At 39.1% G+C, this 13588-nt stretch overlaps 1 protein-coding gene across 3 annotated transcripts in view; it reads right to left on the bottom strand.

Moving 5' to 3' along the window:
- Positions 1-1130: 1130 nt before the first annotated feature.
- The window catches only part of FBXO25 (F-box protein 25), a 30785-nt gene continuing 18327 nt past the window's right edge, over positions 1131-13588 (bottom strand). For all 3 annotated transcript variants that reach the window (XM_005153214.4, XM_031052704.2, XM_034060851.1), the window contains exons 8-10: positions 11434-11616; positions 7995-8138; positions 1131-2327 (exon numbers count right to left, since the gene is read on the bottom strand). In XM_005153214.4, the coding sequence (XP_005153271.1) occupies positions 2238-2327; positions 7995-8138; positions 11434-11616 (417 nt within the window). In that variant the 3' untranslated portion in view covers positions 1131-2237. The remainder of the gene's footprint in view (positions 2328-7994; positions 8139-11433; positions 11617-13588) is intronic.

The raw sequence follows: 13588 nt of genomic DNA, 5'->3' as shown, positions 1-13588 counted from the left end.
TGACTTCAAACCATGTAATCACTTTTAATCAAGCTCTGGTATTTGCCTGACCAAAGAAATATATTCTCTAAATAGTTAAGCAGCTTGTGGAACTACTCCCAGAGGTCAGTTTTGCCCAGTGTTAAAGCTTATAGCAGTGCTCATGACAGTGTGATTCTGCACTCAAAATATTTAAGGTTAAAAATAAATTGTGATAGCCCTGCAGTGAAATGCTCTTTGGTATGTGTGCACAGGTTTCTTCTTCCCTGTTTTTTTGAAGTGGAAGAAAGGTATAAAAACTCTCTTGCTGGCTTTCAGCCCTGAGGACCACCAAGTTGAACATGAGCCAACCAGTAGGCCCTTGCCCCAGATAGGTTAATCGTATCCTGGGCTGCATGAGGAGGTAGAGGGAGATGGTCCTGACTTTAGAACCTTTCTTTAAAGCTCTCAAAGGCAACAGGTAGCATCTACTTAAATAATACAGGAAGTTTCATTAAGGGTAGCAAAACTGCAACCACATTAAAGGAGTGATTAATAGATGCCAGCCATCACCATCCATTGTCAAGGTTACCTGGGTCATATAGGGTCATATAGGGTAATATAGCCAGGAAAGCAAGTCTACATGTAATGGGTTATTTAACCATTACATTAGCTAAAGAAATGGGGTGCAAATCATTGTTGAAGAGATGCTGGTTCCTTACCACATCAGTGGCTACCACAGTGCTTGGGAAAGTAAGGCATGTAGCACTGTCCTGAATTAACAGGAGTAAGAATGGATGGCATCAGCTCCACACCTGATCACTACTGTAGCCACAGCAGAAAGAAAAAAAACCAACAGCCAAACACATAAAATCCTGTATTGAAAAATCCACCAATGGGTAAGGCTGTAGTTTCCTCTCCTGAGGAAATACTTTCCTCTTCTTGCACAGCCTGATAACGAGTCCAGCTATCCTATTAAAAAAAGTGCTGACTCGACCAATTGCTACACAACAGTCTCATGTGGACTGCTTGTATGCTGCTCATTCCATTCCCAACTACTACAGATCTTACACATTCAAGCTGATTCATCTCTATGCACAGGAAACTTCTAGGAATAACAGATAAAAATGTGATTTATTACACTGTACAAAATTAGATTCAAACCAAGCAAGTGCAGAATATAGTACATGATTTATTTTTTCCTGTAAATTACATATTATTTGTTAAGTTTCATTGACAAACCCAAAACTTCCCTAATTTTTCCATTACCTACCTAGAGCCAAGGAATTAATTTTGTTCTACAGGACAGAAGAAAACAGCTTCCTGAAGAATTTAGCATCTGATTAACCTGGCCAAAGGTGCTTCAGCTCAGATTGACATTCAGAGTTTCCCAGAGCTTGTAAAGAGTTGTCAGGGTGCCTGGTGGTAGTAGAATGTCCTGCCATGGTACCAGTCTAGAAACAAGCAACTCCATTCTCAATAAGTTTCAGTAATGTCTTCTTCTTAGAAGATGAATTAATGCAGTTGCATTTGTAGACAAACAATATAAATGAAGGCTGTAGCTACCATCAACAAAAAAAATCACTTTGCAGTAGCCCCAGATCTCAAGTTACATAGGGTGTGCTGAGATAGGTTATATGTTTATTAAAGTCCTTAAGAAAAATAAATGCTTTTGTGTAATATATGTACAAAGACTGGTTGATTTCCTTCATTCATAGGTCCAACAACAGATACAACCACAGCTATATTTCATTCACTAGCTCACAATGATTAATGCCACCTTGGTAACTGATATATTAAGAATCCAAGAGAATATTGGCTTATTCTTAATATAGTGCAAATTACATGGAGGTGTTTTGAAAACAGCAGCTTAAAGAAAGAAGGATTAACAGAAAACTCCTCCTTTGGTCCCTGTAAAAGTAGCTCAGCTCTTCCACCACATTTTCAAAACTCCCTCACATAATTTTAACCAACTATTAAGGCGCCAAGAGAATGGATTTAAACTTGAGATTAAAATGGTCTTTCTTGGACTTGAAAAGAAGTCCACTGTGGAGTTCCTGACAAAGAAATTTATTTAATGTGTCTCCTTTTCCTCAGCTCTTTTCTACCCAAAAACAATGTACCAAATAAACCTGTCTGGTAATCTCCCTCCACATAATTTTTTTGTTTTAAACTAGAACAGAACATTACACTTAAATATATTGCACAAAAAGCATAATGCATCCTGCCTGACTCTCACAGAAATGGCCACAAACACAGGAGAACAGCTACTGAACATCTCAGAATTTGAAGAGATCAATGAAATGCTGAGGAGATACTGGCATGAGACAGGTGTCTGGATCACTGGCTGTGCAGGGATGTCCCGTATCCTGCAGAATAAAGAAGAAAACAGTAAATTCTCTTTCCACAGCCACAGTCTCCCTCCACCCCCAATTAAAAGAAAAGAAGGGTAAAAATTTACATATAGGCAGTTGCAACTACTTCCACTGGAAACAAACTGATAGGAACTCACTTTCTTTAAGAATTCACCATATTTGTCTTTAACTGTTTTAGTTTAAGCTGTTAAGAAAACGGGCCTTTCCAGTTTGACTGTGGTAGTGCTGGGGAGCTTCAGATGTCAGAAGAAAATCCAACCTCTCTCATCCTACCAGAACCAGAATATCCGAGTTAGAGTGCTTGGAAAAACCTCTCATATTCCCTATCCATTATTTTTTGATTAAAAATAAAAAAAAAAGCAGCAGAGAAAGTGCTGTCAAAGATGCCACATTCCCATACAAAGTCTTTGCAACATACTTTGTACACTAGGTGAAATAAATTCTAAATACTACTCAGCTTTTCAATAGACGTATTATCTGTATTTGGCCATTAAGTCTATACTACATGAAAGTATCATGTGGTATCACCTCCTCAGCCTCCCACTTTTTATCATAATTGCTTTAACACCACCTGAGAACCAACTGTTAAATTCATGATAGAGGGAAAAACAATCAAGGAAACGAGAGAACAGACAAATAGATTAGACCCCAGGCAGAACTGCCTATCTGAGGAAGCTGCAGATCAGAAGGAACAGAAGACTAAGACCAGAAGCATGAAGCCTAAACACCTTCATCTTAAGATGACCTCTGCAAAGAAGATTCACCACAGCAGGAAACATGCTCAAAGGTGGTTGCTAATGAACTATCATCTCTGCTCATTGCCATGTGAATGTCATGTCATTACTTTCCTAGTTCCCAGGGAAAACCACCATTCGAATCAGGATTCTGGAAAGAAGCTAGGATTTATCCGCTTTTAGTGCTTGCTTATACTCCTAAATATTTTAGACGAAATTTGTAATATGCTATCTGCTTCACTCTGCACATCATCATAAAAACACTTCCGAAAGCTCTGCTCAGTCAGCAATTAGAGGCCCAATAAAAATCTCAGTAAGATCAGTTTTTTGGGGGGGTTAGTTATCAAGAACAGCAGTAATTTTATAGTGGAAAAAAAAAGTGATAAGGACTGAAAAGCAGCAGCACAACTTCCCTGTAATTACGAAGGATGTTATTTCCCTTGAAACTATAATAAATAGTGTTCAAATAATATTGATTTTCAGTGCATCTATTTAAAGCTAAAACAGAACTCTTCTAAATTAACAAGAAAATGCACCAGGAGTGTTTACTGGTAAACGTAGTTTGTTTTCCTCCTCAAATGGTATCATAACTGGACATTAAGAAGCTCCCATAACACCTTTAAAGCTATAGTCCTTTGCTGTGTAATCATTTCCAGCATTTCTTCATTCATAAAGCAACATTATAATTGCTTCTCCCCACTCTCCAAAGTCATATGCAGTCTTTTGGGGACTTGCTTTCCTAAAAGTATGTAGGACTACAACATTCCAAATGGAATAAAATCAGTTTTAGTACCTTTGCATTAATGAAAGTTATCTGAAGTTCATGTTACTCTTTTGAGATTTAAATACTGAATGAAATACATTAGGGAGTGCAGAGAAAGTTTTTAAACACTGAGTGCAGATAAACTGACTTCTCAGCAAAATCTGGCTGATGTCACTGATGCTATGCACATATATTAACTGGAAGTTGAATTCTGGTCCCTAGTTTAAATGGCATTAACAGGGTATATGGCAATAATAAAAAAACAAATCTGATAAATAACTGAGATGGTAAGCCAGCATTAACTTACCTAACAGGGAAACAAGAAACAAAGTATTCCTGCTGCTAAACTGACATGGTGAAAAAACAAAAAAAATAAAAGCAAAACCAGAATAAACAATCAGAAATGGACACATTATTCACTTTGACATGACAGAACAGTCAGCAATGAAAACAGATGAGACACACAGGAAATACCTTGAGTAACAAAGCAAGGTGGTAGTCCTTTGAGATCGTGAACAAGGAAGCAGGAAGGAGAGCCATAAAGTAAAAGAAGCAGAGTTAAAGTTTACTGAAGCTAATGTTCATATGCCATTTAGAAACAGTCTTCTATTCCTGTGGCAAATCACGAGCAGCTGGAGAACCAAAACGAGCACAAGCCCCAGGAAGACTAAAACCAAGTGTGAAGCATTATCACTTATGCAAAACAATCCCACTATTGCACATAAAGCCCAGGACACTGAATGAAGAAAAGGCATTTCAGTGTCTGTGATCACCTCTGGGATAACTGAAGTGTATGACTGAGTGAGCTAAGAAAATAAAAGAACTGCCCACGATTACAATGCTGCCTAGTGGAACAGAAGAAAGATACACAAAAACCATTCACAGAAGCATCAGTCAATAATCAGTCTGCCATTACTTTCACACTACTGAAATTATTTATTTTCCCCCAATTTCATCATAGACAAATCCAAGAAGTTACACCTGTAAGACAGTAGTTTAATATAAAGAGGTTTTTCTAATCATTCCCTCCTTTAACACGGAAGAGAACAAGATGTTCTATTATATAATTTTATTTTCCCCAGTGAATTTAGGAGTCTCCTTATTGCATTTAACATTGCTATGTTCAGAGGTTTTAAACAAATACAGGAATACAAATACAGGAATACATATGCCACTTCCTGAAAAGCTCTTGCAGATTTGTTAAAAGTAACAGTAACATTATAATAGCCAACTGGAATGTGAAAAGTCATTTCCCTACTTCAGCTGTGTGCTAATTCAATTCAGTAGCCATCAGTCCTTTCTTTTTTAAGGCCTTCTTTAAATGGACACAAAATGCAGGACTGAAAGAATTTCCTTTGTGTAGCCCTCTCATGTTGCCAGCAATTATATTACCCATTTCATAAACCTATGAGAAGGCTTCTTATCACCGCCTAGGCCTATGTTCTGAGGCTACTTTGGAAACTCACTGCTGAGAAACTTAACTCTCAGCCTAAGTTTACCTACTAGTTTCTACAACTTATTTGCACCAAGGAAGCTCATTAGCTTAAATAATTTCTCTAAGTAGTCTCATGTTTATTCATCCCTTCTCCATCTCTGAGAATAATTTATGGAGAGCAGTCACATTTCTATTAGCACTAACACAGCTAATTACTTTTAACCTTTGCTAGTCTTCTCCATGCCCTGATCCCATAAGTGCTTTTTCCTCTGCAGCTATTCCAATGATTTGCTTTGTTCTTGAAGGCGGGGGGGGGGGGGGAGGGGGGGGAGGGAGAGGGAAGATGCAATACCAAGAAGTGCTCTGCTCTCTGAAGTTCTTCTAAATGCCCTTGAAAGCCAAAGTTGCCCATTTCTGAAGTGCTCCGCTAAAAGAAGAAACTGTTTTTTTACATATCACAAACTGATTTCTTTTTTAAAGTCTGTTTTTCCTTTTTTTTCCCGTTTGCTTCACACCAATGGAATTGGGCAGAGTAAAATCTTCAGTTGAGAACAACAATCTGTACATTACAGATACAATTATATGTCAACCACTCATACGTATTTAACAATCTGTCTAATTAAGTACGATACTGAAACTGCACAAGCTCTGCGGTCAAACCATTCCTTTGCTCAGCTGTTCTTATGGCAGGCTCTTAGCTTCCTCTGAAGTAGTCTTCTCCAGTCTCTGCTCAGCACAAGTCCTCAAGCCTCCCTGGCTACTTGGCCCTCACCTGAACACTATCCAGTTTATCAGTATGTCTTCTGTACTGGGAACCCCTAGTTGGATGCAGTATCCCAGGTGCAGTCTAATTTAGAGTGTCAAGTGAAAAGGGATAATCAGAGAGCTGAGCATTTCTTGGTATTGCATCTTCCCTTTCCCCCCCCCCCCCCTTCAAGAGCAGCCAATCCTAAAAACCTGCTATATCATTTTAATGCAGAAGCACATAATCTATAACCACACCATCACTTTAAGACCTGTCCAAATCTCCAGGATAAGGCAGTCAGCACTGGAATGGTGATCTAGTAGGTATAGCTCACCAATCCAAACAAAGTATATTCAGAACTGTGTTGTGTTTCACAAAAATATAAAACCACAAAATGAGTGCTATTATTCCAGTAGTATATTGGAGTTGTCAAGGTAACGAGACATCTGCCTGTACAGGTTCACTGCCTCTTACTGGCACACGCCACCTCCAAAATTAAACATTTAATGCCAAACACATTTTAGTCATTCCTAATATTAAAGTGCTACGCTTTCAATTATACCAAAATTAGAACGAGAGAAATTTACTCTAGAAAGCATTATCCCTTTACACGGCAAACCCTGATGAGCCAAACAAATGTGATACCAGAAATCCTCACCTGCATCCATGCTTTGTGCTAATCTTTCCATTTTCAAAGAGAAAACTCACATATTGAGCAACATGTTAAAGACTTATTTCATTGTCATCAATAGTTCTTAGTCATCCCTGACACAGGTTTTTCAGCAAATGCCCAGGCCATTCACAGAAGAAGCCAATTCTGACTACCTACCTTCCGACTATTAATTTAGCAAAACATATTAGTACCAGGAAGAACTCCTATGATATCAAGAACACTCAATTTAAAGACAACACCATTCAGTAACATGCTGCTTGTATGAAAGCCAGCTCATCCTGTTAAAACAGCCTAGGGTTTTTTTTTCCTATGGGAAAATTAAAAAAAAGCCCCATGCTCACATGGCAACTCCTCCTAAAAATCACAGAAAGACAATATAAGAACAACTCATGTCAATTAAAATAGGTTTCTCGAACATTTCTTTCTCTTTGCTGTTCAGCTGTAAAGTTAAAGTCTCACTAACTAGAAGGCTAGCTTATGGTGCAACACAAAGTAAAAGCAGGACTATGTGTTCACACACAGCTAAACATGAAAATGCCCTACAGAAATTAAAATCATCCCATAACACAGAACATGCTGCATGGTAAACATCAAAATCACTGCATTTTGAATGGAGTTTCAAACATACCTCCAAGTTCATAAGGGACAGAAACAAGACTATAGAAATAGTTTTACACCAATATGGTAGAAGTAGCATAGTAATAAATTCTTATTAGAGACACATGGATTGCAATGACATCATTAGAAAAAGGATGTCAAAAAATTGTTAACTTCATACAAGTTCTTAACAGTTTTGCCTGAGGTTAAATAGATACAAGAAGACACAGAGCGCAATTCTTTCCACATGTCAATTTTCCTTGCAATTCTAAGTACTGAGGTTATCAGATACCAAGAGATAAGAACGCTAGATAAAGAACAACTCTGGAATTTAATACTGATTTTATATGGAAGTTGTATATATTATTTAGAAGTTAGATATTAGCTGTCTGATCATATTTCACACGAGAAAGCTGAAAGCTGACTGTGAGAGTGACAGAGCACTGGAACAGGTTGCCCAAGGGGGTTGTGGAGTCTCCTACGTTGGAGATATCCAAGGCCTGCCTGGACAAGTTCCTGTGTGATGTACTCTAGGTTACCCTGCTCTTGCAGGGGGGTTGGACTAGATGATCTTTCGAGGTCCCTTCCAACCCTTGGGATTCTGTGTCTGTGTGATACAGTCACATGTGTAAGATGATCTTACTACTTCTCCTTTCAGATGATCACCAGTAGCTGTTTGAACTTATTTCTGATTATCTATTTCAAAGCTCTTACCTTCCAAAACAGAATACTACAGTGGCGGCAGAAATGCAAGGTGTCCCCATACTGTTCCTTTATTGGGTAATATTTCTGTAGTGCAAAGTACATCACCTTCCAGTCAATGTGACCTTCCTCTGATGGAATCAAATGCCTACAAAACTAGAAATAAATTTAATATATTTTTAAACAATTAAAAAAATAGTAAACTCAGGTAAAGGTCTGTGAAAAAGGTGGTTCAACGGGAGTTTTGTAATCAGAATTCTTTGAAGTCAGTGATCTGACATCATACATCTGCAAAGCAGTGAAAGACACCTAGCCACAAAAAAAAAATAAATAAAAAGGTAAACCACTAAGAATAGGAGGGGGCATATTTGCCAAGAAAAAAGTAGGTCATACACAACTGATCAACTCCACTGTCTTGAAATGACTCTAATTATAGGCAAGAACCAAATAACAAAACCAGTATTTACAGCTGGTAAGTAATTAATTTTACATTAAAAGTCAGGAGTGAGATTTAAAAAAAAAATGTTTGTGCATTACAAACAGTGGTTTTCTGTCAGGACAATAACTACAGATTTAAATAATGCTTTTTCTTTCATACTAAAGTATATACATGATTATTTTTCATATTTATTTATGATCTTTTTAGGAGGATAACAGTGATAAATGTACTTCAAGGACATAATCTATATGTAAAGATAACTGAGCTATTTCCTCCCAGCTTAATGCACAGCCAAGATTTACTAAGTATGTATTTGTAAAGGCTTCTGTTCCACTTGCAGTGGATTAATACTCAGACATTAAAGGATTCTTTTTTCAGAAGACAACACCTAGATGGGCATTATAGCATTGCCCTTCTGATTTCAGATACACTTTGTTTTGTAATAGCTTCCCTGGGTAGAGTCCTCTTTTTTCCCACCAAAAAGTACTCTTCAGCTATTAAGTATAGTTTTGTGGTTATTACAATAGTTCAATAATATACTGTAGAGGGCACGAAAAACAACCTATCATGATTCTGTAGCTTACTAAGGTAGGACACATTTACACAGAAAAAGCAGAATTTTGTATTGGAAAATAAATAAAATCATTAAATACCTATCATTAACAACCCAATGAGAAATGGAATATGGATATTTACAAATACATTGAAAACACCATGTATAAGTGCCCTTTATAAGGCACAAGGTTAGCTGCTTCTGCTGAAATACTTACGTTATCTTTCCCCCAGCATTACCTGAGTATACCATCTACCTCTCCACCGGTTTTGTCACTGTTCAAAAAGCTTACCTCATCTAGCCTCAAAATCTACTCAAGTGCTACATTAAAATTAAACTTCTTATCCTCATAACTTCACCCTGCATTCTTCTGAGCTGCTTCTGAAGGAAGGTTTTTCAGTTTGCCTTTGTCTATATTCTCCACGAAGTTCATTCCAAAGCCTGTCATCTAACCAAATTCTTACTTGGGTCAACTGCACATTAGGTTAATTGATACTCATTTCCATCTTTCCTGTTACAGTAATACTTAATCCGGTGGTCACTGACCAAATGGTACCATTTTAACCTGGCAGATTTAAGAACGTGTATCTTCACTTCCTCCTGTCTGGAATGTCCTAGGTTTCTGAAGTTCTTCCTCCAGCTCTGATGAGGAAGAACTGATGATTAACTCATCAGTTATCTCAACCAACATAAAACAGCTCAGAGAGAAAGGTTAGAAATGATAGAAATGTTCAGTAAGGCATTTGATACTGTCTCCCACAGCATTCTCATAGATAAGCTAAGCAAGTGTGGGCTTGATGATCAGGTAGTGAGGTGGATCAAGAACTGGTTGAAAGGAAGAAGGCAGAGAGTTGTGGTCAATGGGGCAGAATCTAGCTGGAGGTCTGTGACTAGTGGAATCCCTCAGGGGTCGGTGCTGGGACCAGTGCTGTTTAATATTTTCATCAACGACCTGGATGAGGGAACTGAGTGTACCCTCAGCAAGTTCACTGATGACACTAAATTGGGAGGAGTGGCTGACACACCAGAAGGCTGTGTTGTCATTCAGCGAGACCTGGACAGGCTGGAGAAACTTGATGAAATTCAACAAGGGCAAGTGTAGAGTCTTGCATCTGGGGAAGAACAACCCCATGTACCAGTACAGGTTGGGGGTTGACCTGCTGGAAAGGAGTGAAGGGGAAAGGGACTTGGGGGTCCTGGTGGATAGGAGGATGACCATGAGCCAGCAATGTGCCCTTGTGGCCAAGAAGGCAAATGGCATCCTAGGGTGCATTAGAAAGGGTGTGGTTAGTAGGGCAAGAGAGGTTTTCCTACCCCTCTACTCTGCCTTGGTGAGGCTGCATCTGGAATATTGCATCCAGTTCTGGGACCCCCAGTTCAAGAAGGACAAGGAATTGCTTGAAAGAGTCCAGCACAGAGCCACAAAGATGATTAAGGGAGTGGAGCACCTCCCTTATGAGGAGAGGTTGAGGGAGCTGGGTCTCTTTAGCTTGGAGGAGACTGAGGGGTGAGCTTATCAGAGTTTACAAATATGTAAAGGGTGGATGTCAGGATGATGGAGCTAGGCTTTTTTCAGTGATATCCAGTGACAGGACAAGGGGCAATGGGTGTAAACTGGAGCATAGGAGGTTCCACGTTAACATCAGGAAGAACTTCTTTACTGTAAGAGTGACAGAGCACTGGAACAGGTTGCCCAGGGGGGTTGTGGAGTTTCCTACGTTGGAGATATTCAAGGCCCGCCTGGACAAGTTCCTGTGTGATGTACTCTAGGTTACCCTGCTCTTGCAGGGGGGTTGGACTAGATGATCTTTTGAGGTCCCTTCCAACCCTTGGGATTCTGTGATTCTGTTACATTGGAAGGAACAAAAACAACTGCAGTTGTCTTAAAACTATGTTGTGGTCTGATTTTGCCCCAGCATATATTACCATCAGAAAATGGTTTTGGAGGCATTCCTAGATTACTTCAATGCTTTTTATGAAGAAGTGACAGAAAAGTACCATGTCCCTTTTTGTTCTTTATTTCAAAATCTCAAGTTTCTGTTCTATTCTGTTATGCAAAAAATACAATGTTGGCTTGACCAGACTGTTGTGTAGTCTAAAAGTTTGAGCAATCTGTCTGCCTACCTGGGTTAGTAAAACAAGTTCTACTTAGGTACTGAAAGAAACACCTTAGAGATAATCCTCCACTGCACCTGTTGGGGACTGTGTGGTTGAAAACAAAGTATCTTACATCAGACAATTTTTTAAAAAATTGCAAAGAAAGAGCCCAAAAGTTATGCTCACCTCACAGACATGCTGAATACCATTTTCAGTAAGAAACAAGCCCCCCAGAAAGAACTTTTTCACTATTACTGCACACCATTACATTTTTATCTCAGAAAGTGCAAGTTCACACTTCATTAGTATACTATATTGCAAAAGTAAGGGCCACATTCATGCATTTTGATAGAGTTTATTACCTGCTTTTCCGCAAAGTGGTACTGGCAGAGTTTTTTCCATAACTGTCTGTCTTCACTGAGCATGTATAAAGTTGGGGTCACTTGACCCAGAGTAATAACATCCCAGCCATCAGAGAGCCTGTGTAAGATGTTTCTCAGTGTATGAAGAGGGAGATCGACAAGCGTAAGACCATTGTTGACTTGCTGGAAGCAAAAGGTGAAGACTTTTGATTAAAAATCTTCAGTGTAAGGTACAAATAAGATCCTTCCTGTAGAGGTGTCTCAGGTCTTACTTCAGTTTGTACAAAACCACTGAGTGATATCTATGGTTAATCCTGTGATACTTTATCACTTGGCTACCATTATTCTCTAACTGCTGTTGCTGAAAACTTGTAAGATTCAAGATACAGAAGGAGCTACAGGCTGCAGTTTTATATCTTATAGCTTTTCTACTGTTAAAATCAACATATACTAAATTATTACATTTCAAATAATTTTAAAACATTTCTCAAAATAATTTGAGAGTATAAGGTCTTGAAAACTATGATATATTCAATTTGGCTTTTGAGAAGTAAGCTAAAATCCTAACTATAATAAAAGTATGCACCAATCATTTATAGTTTTTAGGATAACTACAATTTCTCAATTTTTATTATGAAACAGAGCAAATGCCGATTTGCCTTAAGACAACTAGAGAATTTAGTACAAAGCAACCTGGTCTACTGGAAGAAGTTCCTGCTCATGGCAGGGATGTTGGAACTAGATGATCTTTAAGGTCCTTTCCAACCCAAAGTATTCTAGGATTCTATATAGGACTGAAGAACAGAAATACAGACTGAAAACATTATGAAGGTCATGTGCAGAGAAGTCTGGTGATAGTTCCCCACATACATAAATGGGAAATTCTGAGGTGGCGGTGGGGGGTGATAGATCAGAGATCTGAGAAAGTTTTCATTGGGAGTGAAACTCTGCTGAGCTTTCTCTTTAAGGGTGTAACCTACAGCACAACTCCTTCATGACTGAATCTGGAGCCTACACTGCCAGGAGGCACAGAGCCCAGCAGGGCGGGAGGCAGTGTGGGCAGCTGCCAGCACCACCCAGCAGAGCTGTCCCATCATAAGGCACTGGCAGCTCAGCAACCATACTCCAGCAGGCTCTCACTTCCACCAGTTTATTTCACAACTATTCATCTCACTTATAGACTAGACTTTCCATTGTGTCACTCATCTGTTATATACATCTCTAGGACTGTCATCCTGTTCAGGAATATGAGAGTATTACAGATGCAAGATTTCTCATTGGTTATTTCAACCATTGTACAAAAGCTCAGATGGAAGTGTCATGCTGAAAAGAAACAAACACAGCAACTGCAGTGTCTCAAAACTGTCTATGCTGTCATTGCTTGGCATATGAAAACTGCTGAGATTGGATTCCCGATTTCTCCTTTCTATTCCAAAATCAGCTGTCTTATTCAGATACCTGGCATGCGCAGCAAGGGCAATTTCAAAATTTCATAGCTGAAAGCAAACAGACCAAACAGGTTTATGACTTTACTGTGAGCAGTATCGTGCACCATTTCTTCCTCCAGGAGCAACCCAGACAGATGAAAAAGAATGCCTGCTTATCATCAGAAGTTTCCATTATAAAAAGCTGGAACACTGCATGCCACATGTGTTGAGCAGTTACATGATCAGACTCCAGATGCTGAAGTCATTATTCCATTTTTACAAAAAGCAATTGTGCTAATGAATAAAGTTGTTAAATCGCCCCTTGAATATTTTATTTCTGATTTCTTGATTCCCCCTTAACGCTGAAGTTTAACCATGCCAAGTGCAAGGTCCTACACCTGGGTCGGAGCAAACCCAGGCACAGCTACAGGTTGGGCAAAAAAGAGATTCAGTGCAGCCCTGCAGAGATGGACTTGGGGGTGTTGGTTGATGAGAAAATTAACATGAGCTGGCTTCAGTGTGCTCTCACAGCCCAGAAAGCCAACCGTATCCTGGGCTGCATCAAAAGGAGCATGACCAGCAGGTTGAAGGAGGTGATCCTGCCCCTCTACTCTGCTCTAATCAGACCTCACTTGGGGTATTGTGTGCAGTTCTGGTGTCCTCAACATAAAAGGACATGGAACTGTTAGAACAGGTCCAGAGGAGGGCCATGAGGATGATCAGGGGAC

This window comes from Melopsittacus undulatus, chromosome 3 (genome assembly GCF_012275295.1).
Source record: "Melopsittacus undulatus isolate bMelUnd1 chromosome 3, bMelUnd1.mat.Z, whole genome shotgun sequence".
NCBI lineage: Eukaryota > Metazoa > Chordata > Aves > Psittaciformes > Psittaculidae > Melopsittacus > Melopsittacus undulatus.
Note: the sequence above shows the minus strand (reverse complement) of the source record. Positions and strands in the feature narration are given on the sequence as shown.